Raw genomic sequence first — 13,511 nt, 5'->3', positions numbered from 1 at the left:
CTCGTCATCTGAAAATAGATATTTTTCTCATTTGAGAATGCATAGGACTCATAATGTAGAGTAATTAGATATTTTACATCATAAGGCCTCAGCTTCTGAAGAAAAAATTTTAGCACATCACATAATGGGTCCCTTATCTGACTGGGGCCCGTGGATGTTATTGCAGTATAAATAATATCTTAAGCCAAGACTTGAGATTGGATGTTGTGTCCAAGATCTGAAATGTGTGAACATTGTTCTGCTGTGATAATTTATTTTGATAGTTGTGGCATCAGAGGATTATTTTCAGGAAAAATAAGCATTTGGTTATTTTTCTTTACTAAAGTGGTATATTTGTATATGTAGATCAATGCCCCTTGGAATTTCTTTTCAATTTCTTCTTTTCTCCTGTTCTACCTGATGTTTTCCTAGTTCTTATTTGCAAATCAAATGATTTTTCTATGACATATATGTTGGCTGCCTAAGGGCTCGAGGGGACAACAATGGTCCGTGGCCCGGTGTGCTTAGCACTAATGAAGACACCGAGGGGAGAAAGCAAGCCAAGTTTATTTCAGAGCTCTGAAATGGCACTAGGAGACCAGCATGTCTCAAATCCAGTGCCACAAATACAAACAAATTTTACCTTTTATACCCCAAACTGGTTGCATACATCTCTTTGTCTGGCTGTTCCCCCACCCCTCCCTTCCAGACTTCTGTTACAATAAGCTCTACATAAGCTTGTGAGAAAACTTTCCCCGTCTCTGCGACCTTGGGTTAGACGCCTGCAAACTAACTACCCCTCCTTTCCCCCGCTCCTTATCTCTATTATTTCTGCTAGTGTGAGTGAAACTGCAGCCATCTGCTAGAAACGCTGACCAATACATTTCTGCTTCAGCCTGCTACAGAGCATGTAAGCAGTGAGCACAGAAGTAGGTGAGAGTTCACAAGATGGGGTTTGGGGGTTCAGATAGGCCCAGAGCAAAAGAGTTTCATCGACACTTTGGCCTTCCGCTCCCCCGAGTTACCTGGTAGCTATGCCTAGTGGACCCCAACAATCCCTCCTTTGAGAACACTCAACAAACCTTTGTCAGAGTTTTCTCATACTCTAAAGACAAAATGCGATTAAGCTCCATACAATCAGGATTATCAATGAGAGGGTATAAGGGAACTTCTGGGGAGGGGGAGGTACAAGTCTTACGTATGAGCACTTTACAGCAAATGAGCAAAAGAACAAGAACAAAACATATCACCACACCTGTGAGCAAGATGCGAACAATGCTTCCCCCTATATCCCCTAGTTCTCCTAAACCAGGTATCCAACCCCAAAGGGAATCCAAAATAGTGGGTTCCCCTTCCTGGGCCTTCCACTGGTTAAAGGCCCGTTTGGCTGACAAGATGTGCTTGTTAATGTCCTGTGAAAACTCTGGGACATAGGTACAACACTCTTCTCCTATAAGGGCACGGACCCCGCCTCGTGAGGCTAACACATAATCTAGGGCCTGTCGGTTCTGCAAAGCCAGCAGTCGAAGCTGGTACAGCTCAGAACTTATGCTTTTCTCTATGGCCAGGGTATCATTGGCAAACTGGGTGAGAAATTTAGACAGTCTTCTGTAGAGTTGGGTTAGCCATCCCACCCCATAGGAAGGGAGGGCTATCATCCCAAACCTGTCTCCTTCACTGATGGGTTCTAAGGTAGCTCTCAAGGACCGATAATACCTAGGGACGACCTGAGGGAGCCTTGGGTAGAATGCGGAGGGGAGGAGCAAGATAGCCTTTGTAACAGCTACCATGCCAACCATTAGGAAGCCATTTGTAGGCACTAGTACCACAAACCCAAAAGGCTTCCCCATAACTAGCCTTTCCATTGTTACCTTGTGAGTCCCGTAGGGTGGTTTGTGGGGAAAGGGTTACCACAAACCCAAATACCCAGAAGACAAGAAGAATTATTGACACTAAACAAGTCAAAAAATAACAAGACCAAATACATAGGCCAGGTCGGCCTTCTGTGAGAAAATAAAACCAATGCTCAGGGTTTTCGCAGGGAGTATGCTGTGACTGTTCAGAAAGATCACAACGCATTCCCAGTGACCCTTACTGTCTTTTGAATAACAGCTTAAGTCCCAAATCGTCGTTCGCAGTCTTCTCCGCAGGCTGGACAGTCCACTGTTTAGGAGCGGGCACTGCTTTCAGTCGGGAGTGATGAATCCAGTTCTTGTGTCCTTCGACCTTTGCCACTGTATGGGTGACAAGCAGGACGGTGTGGGGTCCCTTCCACTTCTCTTGGAGAGGCTCGTCCTTCCAGGTCCGCACGAGAACGGAGTCACCAGGCTGCAGGGAGTGGACCCGGGGTATCCAGCAGAAGAGGCTGTGAATCTTTGGTGTACCTGTGAAGAGAAGAAAGAACAGCAGACAGAGGGCACATGTACTGAGACAAGAAACCATACCCCACTTCCCATTCCCCTGCCAGAACTGGGGTACCATTCATAGGCCATGCTCTTCCAAACATAATCTCGAAGGGACTAAGCCCTATCCTACCCTTAGGGAGAGCACGAATGCGAAGTAACACAAGGGGCAAGGCATCAGGCCACTTAAGAGAGGCCTCCTGACAGACCTTTGAGAGGTGTCGCTTGAGTGTCTGATTTGTGCGTTCCACTACTCCACTGGCTTGTGGTCGCCAGGGTGTGTGGAGTTTCCAGGGGATTTTCAGAGCACTTGATATCTTTTGAACAATTTGAGATGTGAAGTGTGTTCCATTATCCGATTCCATCCACTGGGGAAGGCCGAAGCGAGGAATGATCTCCTTGACAAACTTAAGAGCCACTGTTTTGGCAGTGTTGTTGCAACATGGGAAGGCTTCAGGCCATCCGCTGAATCGATCCACTAAGACAAGAAGGTACCTGTACCCTTGGGTCCTGGGAAACTCAGTAAAGTCTATTTGCCACACCAATCCTGGGCCTGGGGTAGGTTCCAGGGTGGCTGGTGGCACTGCTACTCCTGGTCGAGGGTTATTCTTTTGGCAGATTAAACATTCAGCTTGTACCTGTGATGCTAGGGGTTTAAGTCCAGAGGTTAGAAAATATTTATTCATGAGCTGGGTAAGAGCCTCTCTGCCTGCGTGTGTGGTTTGATGCAGTTTCTGCAACACTGGTTGAATCAAGTCCTTGGGCAGGAGGATTTTTCCCTCTGTGGAATAAAGCCATCCCTCCTTTTCCTGGAGACCGAGACTGTCCTATTGGGAGTACTGAGCAGCTGCAAGCTCACCCACTGATGGGATGAGGGCATGCATTTGGGCATTTTCCTCTGTTGGTGATTTCAGGGTAGCAGCTCGCTTAGCTTCCCTGTCTGCTCTGGCATTGCCCTTGGTTACATCTTGATCTTCCCTTTGATGGGCTTTGCAATGCACCACTGCTACTGCTGAGGGGAGTTGTACTGCTTCTAAAAGCCGGAGAATTTGAGACCCATGCTTGACCGGAGAGCCTTGGGCTGTTAGCATTCCCCTTTGCTTCCACAAACCAGCGTGAGCATGCAATACCCCAAAAGCATACTTTGAATCAGTAAAGATATTAACCCGTTTGTCTTTTGCCAGCTCGAGGGCACGGGTCAGGGCCACTAGTTCAGCAAGCTGGGCAGACGTTCCTGCCGGTAAACTCTCAGCTTCCACGGTATCATGAAGTGTCACAATAGCATAACCAGCCCTCCTTTGCCCATCCACAACAGTACTACTTCCATCTGTATACCATTCCAAGTCAGCATTTGGGAGTGGCTGATCTTTTAGATCTGGGCGGCTAGAATACTGAACATCTATGATTTCTAGACAGTCATGTTCCTGCTTTTCTGACTCTGGTAGCAGGGTAGCTGGATTAAGGGAAGGACAGATCTGCAGGGTGACTTCTGGATTCTCTAACAGCTTCGCCTGGTACCGAGCAACCCGAGCCAAAGACCACCCTTAGTGTCCAGCAAGGCTCGGACCATATGGGGAACATAGACTTGCACAGTTCCTCCCAGTGTCAGTTTCTCAGCTTCCCCAAGCACTAGAGCAGTAGCTGCGACCGCCCTCAAACAGGCTGGCCATCCCTTTGAAACTTGATCCAGTTGCTTAGAAAAGTATGCCACAGGACGTTTCCAGGCACCTAATAGCCGAAATGCCCTGTCCGCTTCTAGGGACCAGTGAAAGGGGTCATGTTCCGCTCCCTTAACACATTCATACAGAGGTTTAGCCCACAGTCCAAACTCTGGAATCCATATTCTGCAAAAACCTGCCATGCCCAGGAATGCCCTAAGCCGTTTATGGTTGCTGGGGATGGGAACTTGGCAGATAGCCTCCTTCCTTTCGTTTGAGAGCTGTCTCTCTCCCTGCCTGATGTGAAATCCCAGATATTGAACCTCTGTAAGAGCAATTTGGGCTTTGTTTTGAGATACCCTGTATCCTCGCAGTCCAATAAAGTTTAGGAGACTCACAGTAGCTCTGAGACAAGGGATTAGACCCACAGCAGCAATTAACAAGTCATCTACATATTGCAGCAGGAGGGCTCTATCTGAATTATCCCACTCCTCCAAGTCTCTGGCCAAAGCCTGGCCGAACAGAGTGGGGGAATTTTTAAATCCCTGGGCCAATACGGTCCAGCAAAGCTGCTTCTTAACCCTTCGTTTGTCTTCATTATGCCTTGCAGTATTTTGCAGATCTCACAGTTGCTTGGGCACATTCAGGCCCCCCTTTCTCTTGGTTGTCAGCCAAGTCTTAGCTGTGAACACTGTCCTTGGATGAGCCTGCTAGCTGTATTTTCCTCTCAGTTAACTCATTCCGTGCTTTTTCCTCTTCTCCCTTTCTCGGCTTCTTCTAACTTCCAAAGGAACCTTCCACTCTTCACTCATACACCTTTTCTCCAACCATTAACACATACACATTGCCATCATACACCTTTCCAGTAACATAACTTCTATACAGAGCTTTGAAGCAACAAACCAAGACGAGCACACTCACTTCTGAGGATTCCCTCTGTACAACCTCTGGTGTCCAATAGCTTTCCCTTTTAAACCTTAAATGCCTTCCCCGTCTTCCTTCTTAGCCTTAGCTATAACCTGATTCCGCTCCACTTCAGACAACAGGGTTTTCATAAGTATATTGCAGTCATCCCAGTCAGGCTTATGGCTAGCTAGACACCCTTCAAAGACTGAAATAAACCTGCTTGGATTCGTCGAGAATTCTCCTGCCTCTGCCAGACGTACAGGGTTAAAAGCAACTGAGAATACACAGACACTATCTGTGCTGGCTGTTCCTGGGTTCCTGGACGGGCTACCACACTCTCAGTAATCAACGGATACAATCCCACGGGGAGGGGGGGGTACTCTCTAAAGCCTGTGGGGGTGGAGGAGCCGAAGGGGACACCGATTCTGGCATTACAACAGTGGGAGGGTTCTGGGGTTTAGCAGCCAATACTACCGAGCCTGTCGGAGTCAAATGGCACTTGAGCAAAATATCAGTCCTATTTCTTAACACCATAAACGTATACGCATAGAGATGTTCATTCCATTTACCTGTTCTCTGACAAAACAAAACAACTGAAGGATCATGCTGTAATTAAGTGATCCTTCCGGTGGCCACCTTTCTTGGCACTCCAGCTGGTACTGAGGCCAATCAACTGTACAGAACCTTTTCAATTTACTTTTAATCAACTGATCAGATCCAAACACTTTCCAGTTCACCAGAATGCATTCTAAGGGTGTACACTGTACCCTGCCGGCTGTACTCTGTCCCTGCCCCATATTCTAGGGAGACTCTGGGCGTCCCCAGGTCAAAACAGGTAAAGTCCCCACTGGACTGTTCCTACCTTATCCAAGGGTCCGGTTCTGCACCGTCGCCCTATCCACGGGACCGGTTCCCCACCGTCGCCCGCAGCTGCTTCTCCACTGTCTGTGTGCGTTGCACCGTTGTGCCCTCCGGGGTCGAGCAAACCACGTCTCTGCCGAGGCCCCCGATGAAGTCACCGGTGCGCGCTGGGCGTCGGTCGTCGCCGTAATCCGTCGGCCACCAGGAGGGATCCGGGCAAGGCTAAATTTCAGCCTCGAGCCCACCCAGGGACGCCAAAACTGTTGGCCGCCTAAGGGCTCGAGGGGACAACAATGGTCCGTGGCCCGGTGTGCTTAGCACCAATAAAGACACCGAGGGGAGAAAGCAAGCCAAGTTTATTTCAGAGCTCTGAAATGGCACTAGGAGACCAGCATGTCTCAAATCCAGTGCCACAAATACAAACAAATTTTACCTTTTATACCCCAAACTGGTTGCATACATCTCTTTGTCTGGCTGTTCCCCCTCACCCCTCCCTTCCAGACAACTGTTACAATAAGCTCTACATAAGCTTGTGAGAAAACTTTCCCCGTCTCTGCGACCTTGGGTTAGACGCCTGCAAACTAACTACCCCTCCTTTCCCCCGCTCCTTATCTCTATTATTTCTGCTAGTGTGAGTGAAACTGCAGCCATCTGCTAGAAACGCTGACCAATACATTTCTGCTTCAGCCTGCTACAGAGCATGTAAGCAGTGAGCACAGAAGTAGGTGAGAGTTCACAAGATGGGGTTTGGGGGTTCAGATAGGCCCAGAGCAAAAGAGTTTCATCGACACTTTGGCCTTCCGCTCCCCCGAGTTACCTGGTAGCTATGCCTAGTGGACCCCAACATATATATATTGAAAAAATAAAACCATTTCCAGTTGATGGTGTAGCTAGGAATACTGGTAGCTAACCATGAGAAGTACTGTAAATTGAAGCAATTATAAATCTGAATTCCACTTGTAGCTTAACATTTTCACTTGATTGGTAGAATAGTTTAAGTGACTACATTGTGCAACTTTTTAGGATTGTCTTGTGATGTATATTATTAGATCCTAATAACCTCATTCAATTTATCTAAGCGTTTCAGTTTCTGGTCCTGGGATCCAGAAGAGGAACGAAAGCGACAGGAAAGATGGCAGCATGAACAGGAACGCTTGCTTCAGGTACTTGTGCTACTAAATTTCTTCCCGCTATTGCTTACTTGTTTTTCAGTTGAATTGTCACTCTTGTTAGACCTTGAGCAGCACAGTTCACTTCATGACTGTTTTAATTTTAGTTTCAAAACTGAATATTTTATATTTATCAAATAAACCTAAAATTGTTTGAAGATACTGAACACATGAAAGAATTTAATTGGTTAAATGTAAAAAATATTTAAATTTACTGTTTAAAAATATTTCTGCCCAATTTATGTACAAAAAGAACAGAAATGAATAATTTAATTCTTAATTTGTGGCAAATGCTTGTAAAACTTACTGTTTTGTCAAGCATGTGAAAGAGTAAGTTAATTTTATTTCTCAAAGGAGAGGAATTAAATTTATTGGTATAAATCAAAAGTGATTTTTTGGTTTATGAAATACCTTATCATGCCTAATAGTTTTAAATGATAGAATTTAATAAATATATACTTCATGAAAACATATTATCCATAAAAATACATTTGCATTATTTGTTTTTCTTTAGCTTACTTCAAAAACATGCCATTGTTCAGTATAGGATTTGTTTTCAGAGGCATGCTGTTTTTTAAAATACAAAAGTAAAACATTGTGAAACAGCATCTGGCTTAATGTGAGTTGATGTATGGCTATCCACATCTATAATGGCAACTGTCTTAACTCTTTTATGGGTTCAGTTCTCAGTGTTCTGTTTTGTTTCTGTCAAACAGGATTGTGTACAATATGTGAACTTGTAAATCAGCCTTTCCTAATCAGCATGTGCTCTGTGCTCAGATCATACTTACTGTTAGAGATGGGCTAACTAGTAAATCCCTGTACACACATGTGTACAGCTTTGACTGATTCCACCCTGTTCTAAACCCAGTCATAAGTTATCTATGCCATGAACCACCATACTTGGGTGGTAAGATGGTAAAAGAAAATAGAAACACATCTTGGATGGGGATGGAGGTGGACACTGAACGCCTCTTGCTCTTTGGTACTCAACTTGGTTCCCCTGACTACCTGCTCATTGAATCTCTCCAAAACTTTTCCACAAATCCTGGGGGAAGGAGAGAGAGAGAGAGAGAGAGGTGGTTTGTTTTTTGTTGGGTGGTTTTGTTTTGTTTTGTTTTCTGGCATCAGGTGGGACTTCCACTTTTATCTTGTTTTTAACCAGAACATTAGTTCAGGGATTCAGGAATAGCCACCAAATACATACCATACAGTAGGTCTATATTTAAAGCACGCAAAACATAAGCTATGTGTTGATTAATTGCTTTGGTAGTTTTTCTTGAAGACTGTGCATATGAGAACACTGTTTACAAACAATTACTTTGTTAGATTTTGTAGATGATTGTTTACAGTTGTCCTAATTTAAGAAGACCAAGCTAAACTTCTCCATTATAAAGTGGCTTCTGGAAACTCTCTGTGTACAGCTTAGTAGTATAATAAGCAATGTAAGAGACCTGGGGGGCCAATTTCCTGTCCTGGCTGAGCGAACCATAGTGGCACTATTTTCCAATCTGGAAAGAGAGAAGTTGAAACTTCCTCATGTCACTCAGCAGTGAGCCAAGAGAGCAACATTGACTGGCTCCAAGGAAGTCTTGTTTGTTCTCTTTCCTAACAAGGATGATGGCACCAGGAGAGAAGCTTGGGATGGAGGGTAATAAAAATGCAGGTTTACATATTTAAGAATGGATTGCTTTTGACCAGTATTTCATTCTTGAGCTTAGTCTCTTTATACCTCATAGATTGCCTGGTTATCAAATTGCTAATAAACGAATTTCTTATGGGTCAGGGTTTTGTGTTCTTGGTATTTTTAACCTTCGTTTTGCACAATATTTTGGAGGAAGGAGGTTGCAACCAAAGTGCAGAGGAAACAGTGTGACTTGGCTGTTCCAATACAGAAAAAACAGTTTTGACACCACAGCATTTTAAAGAGTTCTTTAAGAGATTCTCTTTTGATTCAGAACACATGCAGGGCTGGGGAGATTCAATTCTCAAGAAATAATCCCATCTAGGAAGAAAACCTACTACTCAGCTAATCATCATCTTATCCACTTCAGACCTTTATACATTGTCTATTTATCTTATGAGCCTACATGGTTTTTCATCTTTCATTAAATTGTACTAGTAGCAGCTTATCTTTATTAGATTAGTGCCAAAGCTAATATTTGCGAAGCCAGTTAAATTCAGAAGCTATTTTAGCCAATGATTAATGCAAAATATATGTTTTAAATATATTGGAGTGTTTTGATAGCTTTTTTTCCGAACTCTTCAGCTCTTCATAAGCTATGGTTGTTTTTAAATGCTGAAAATAAATTTCATTTTGAACAGCATCTAGCATTTGAAAACTCCTAACTAGTCAGACTTTAAGTGTCCCTGGTGCTTTACAATAAGCTAAGAGTACTAAACAATATAAAACTCCCCTGCGGGGGGGGGGGGGGGGGGGAAGGGGAAGGGAAGATAAGTTTGTTCATGTTCTTGTTTTTACATTGCATGCCTGTTTTCTGATGAGCCAGTTTCTAGTGGGTCCTGTTTCCTGATACATAGCAGATATTGCAGAACATAAATACTGTCTTTTAACCATTGAACTGAAACAGATAAAAAGAATCCCCTATTAAGTTTCCTATTGAATAAATTGTACTGAAATTCTGTACAGGAGAGGTACCAGAAGGAGCAGGACAAGCTGAAAGAAGAATGGGAAAAAGCACAGAAAGAAGTTGAAGAGGAGGAGCGTAGATACTATGAGGAGGTATAACATTCAAAAGAAGCAAGTTTAAGAAGTGATCTTGCAGTTCCAGTGCAGGTGTATCTTGCTTCTATGCATTTTTAAAATGTTTTACTAGTGGGACTGTCACTTAGATACTAACCATTTATGATGATCCTTTATGTGAGAGAATTTACATCTTGTCAATGGAAATGTCAGAAGCTCATGTTAGTTTAATGATTTTTAATTTCCATGCCCTTGTTTTGTCTTGTGCTCAAGTCATCCCTTCATCCTGTTCCAGTGGTGCAGTTAGCTTGGAAAATGTTTGTCTCTCTTAAGTTGTCTTGTCACATTCATTGCCTGTTTCTAATCATACTTTTATGTACTGTAGTTAAGCAGATTAACATTGGATAATCAGTGCTTGAGTAGTAAATGGCATACTCATGACCCTGATGAGAGGTAACGCATCTTTCTGAACTCTCTCTGCATTTCTCATGCACCCATCACCATAATGTCTAGCCACCGTGCATTACTTAGAAAACAATTAAATGTTATTTTAGGAAATTTGTCTATTCTATAGATGCAATGACATAGGAATGTAGGAAAGAGGAGGCAGAAAAATAGGTTTAGGCGACATTAAACAGGCATTCCCAATATGAATGTGCATATCAATAAACACAAGCATGTACTTGGCCAGCAGCAGCAGTTGTGACTTCCCCAGTTTACCACCCATGATACACTGGCATTCATAATCATATAATGGGGCTGGTGGCGAAGTACACCAGAGAAAATTATGATGGACTTTGGAGACCTAGCAAAGCTAGGCAAATAGGCAGCACAGTGGCAGATGAAATTCAGTGTTGGCAAACTTAAAGAAATGAACATGGGAAGGAATAACTTCAGCTAATTCTATAATAATAATTATGTCCTAGTTGAAGAATGGAATAGAAGATAATACTGAAAAATATTACAATGCCATTATATAAAATAGTAACACATCCTCACTTGGAATACAGGGTCCAGTTCTGGTTAACCCATCTCAAAAAAGATACAGCACGAGTACATAGTGTTCAGAGAAAGGCAATGAAAATGACTAGAGGCATGGAGCAAATTTAAAACTGAGAAAAGGAAAAACTTTTACGGAATACACAACTATCAATTAAAACGCCCTGGCATTTGATATTGAGTCTAGTAGCTTAGTATTGCATATCCAGCAACTTTGAAGCTCAGGCCATTTACCTAGTGATCTAAATATGGATTTTTAAGCCTAACTTTAAACTCTTGCTTTTGAAGATCTTAATCCTGGGGGAATTCTGCGCCACTGTGCATGCAAAGAATTCATGTGTCCCACAGAATTTTATTTTTTTCTGCAGAAAATACATTCTGCCCTAGAAGTGCTGCTGTTCCACCTTTCGCGCACCAGAGACCACTGTGGTGCCAGAACAGCTAAAAGCATGAATGCAGCAGGCTGTTCTGATGCCACAGCAGCCTCTGGTGGGCAAAAGGTGGAACTGCAGCACATCTGGGGCAGAATGTATTTTCTGTGGAGGGGGAAAAAAAGTCTGTGTGCATGCAGTGGCACAGAATCCCCCCAGGAGTAAAAGTTCATCACAGCACCTAGCCCGTGGAGCCAGGTTAGGACAGAGTGGGGCACATGGGGCTGCTGGGGGGTCACAGACTGGGGTTCAGAATGCTAGTGGAGGAGGACAGACAGGGGCATGGGCTCAGGAGCTAGTGGGGTGGCAGCATTTAGCCAGGGACTGAATGGGAGTGGGGGTGCGTGTCCACATGGGGTGGGGGAGGGGGACTGCGGGGACAGGGATAGATGTGCCTGACTGAATGGGAGAGGCTTGGGATCAGCCAGGGTCTGCATGGGGGAGGCTCCCCAACTCCCTAAAAATCGTGCCCCTCCCCCCACAAAAAACCTGTTCCATACTTCTCCCCACAACAACCCTCCAGGTTCACTCCAGGGTCCTTCCCTCTCCCTCACCACCTCCATTGCCCCTGACACTCCCAAGCCTTTGCACTGCTTCTGACAGGTGCAGGAAATACAATTCTATATTGTAATTTAAATGAATTACTCAAAGTTCTGTATTAATACACTAGTAAGGAATCTATTTGTCCAAAAAAATACCAGAATATTTTTTTTTTGGTCTGCATTGTTACAGACATACTTGCTGCCAGATATTTTGAAATAAATTACCAAAATAATTGAAACTGGCATGCTTATATTGTATTATTTTGACAAATAAAATATGCAGAAATTTGCAGAATTTTAATTTTTTGGCACAGAATTTTTAATGTTTTGGCACGGAATTCCCTCAGGAGTAAGATCTTATCCAATGTTCCTTTGGCAAGCTTCATGTTTTTAATCTCTCCTCTTCCTCCTGCCTGCTCCCACCTCTCCTTTAGGAGCGCAAGATAATTGAGGATACTGTAGTTCCGTTCACTGTTTCTTCAAGCTCTGCTGAACCCCTCTCCACTTCTTCCTCTGTCACTGAAGAAAATGGGACAATGGTGAGTGTCTGACAGAATTGGAATGTAAACTAGGAGTTAATGAAAATGAGGCAGTAAAGGCAAAACTATGTTCAGTGGAGTTAGATCATTCCCTTAAGATCAGTAGGGTCTAGGAATAGCATGAAAGGCAGTTTGTTTCATGAAACACCCTATCTAACTTTTAAAAGCACTTCTCAATAAAAATGTGCCCAGTTATATGCCTCTGAGCACTATACAGTGTGTAAATAAAGTGTATTATTATAAATACAGAGCCACACCCCAAAGCAAACTACCACCATCCTACATTAGACAAGAGCAGGGTTAAGTAAAAGGGGTCAGAAGTTGCACAGCTCCCCATTAAAAGCAGATGGAGAGTTCCCCTTCCTCCCCCTGTCTTCGGTGAGCATTACTCCCCTCATTGCTTCCCCTCTTCTTTGGCAGGCAGACGTCACCCTTGTATTTCAATCTACTTTGACCACCACGCGAAGGCCTAGGAATTCTAAAATTTGCCTTTAGAACATGGGACCACTTCTCTCTAAAGCAAGATGGAAATAACACAGGAATGTTCAGACTCTGATCCTCTCATGGCTCCTGATGCATCCAGTGCCCAGCTGGAGAATGCGTTTCACAAAGGCTAGCCTGACACATTCAACTAGGCAATGTCGCCACTGCCCAAAACGGGGTGTGGCTACTGCAAAAGAGCTTGCTGTAAAATTCTAATAGAGACAAGGCACACTTCGTTTTTGCCTCATTGAAGGTTGTCAAGATCAACACTTTAATCACCCCACATGGCTTTGACCTGAGCTAGCTACTTTGAGGTAAAAAATAGTGGGTTGTCTCCACTAGGATTTTACAGTGAGATAGCTAACTTGAATTTGCCATCCTGCTGTAAAAACACCTTTTTTGGCAGTGGAGACAGCCTTGGGGGCCTGACTAAGTTCTGGCAGCCTCCTTGGGCTGCACAAATTCTCTGCAGGGCTGTGGACCCACCCCAGCACACCCCTTACACCAGGACTTGAGGTGGTCTTCAAGAGGCAGCCTTATGACTACTTACCACAATACCTGCACTGGGGGGATCCTCCCATGGCTGGTGACAGGGGTTTTAGGACTCCTTTATATGGTTTTGGCCCGTTTGCAAGGCATAGGGAGGCCAGACTGGGGGTGAGGAGTACATCACTGGTACATGACAGAAATCAAGAATAGCTATGTTTTGACTTCTGGGAGACTAGCAAAGTCTAGCTTGTAGTTATTGGTAAACTCTCAATCGGAGCCCCAGCGTGGCTTCTTCTCTTTTCATTCTAATGGAGAAGGAGATGAGCATTTGTCATACTGAAGGCTCTCT

At 44.0% G+C, this 13,511-nt stretch overlaps 1 protein-coding gene across 1 annotated transcript in view; it reads left to right on the top strand.

Annotated features, from left to right (window-relative positions):
• Nucleotides 1-13,511, top strand: part of LIMCH1 (LIM and calponin homology domains 1) — a 99,807-nt gene that overhangs the window by 61,304 nt on the left and 24,992 nt on the right. The window contains exons 19-21 of the mRNA XM_065405513.1: nucleotides 6,886-6,969; nucleotides 9,626-9,718; nucleotides 12,086-12,190. Of these exons, the coding sequence (XP_065261585.1) occupies nucleotides 6,886-6,969; nucleotides 9,626-9,718; nucleotides 12,086-12,190 (282 nt within the window). The remainder of the gene's footprint in view (nucleotides 1-6,885; nucleotides 6,970-9,625; nucleotides 9,719-12,085; nucleotides 12,191-13,511) is intronic.

The sequence above is a fragment of the Emys orbicularis genome, chromosome 5, assembly GCF_028017835.1.
Source record: "Emys orbicularis isolate rEmyOrb1 chromosome 5, rEmyOrb1.hap1, whole genome shotgun sequence".
Classification (NCBI taxonomy): domain Eukaryota; kingdom Metazoa; phylum Chordata; order Testudines; family Emydidae; genus Emys; species Emys orbicularis.
This window is presented reverse-complemented; position numbering and strand designations above follow the sequence as displayed.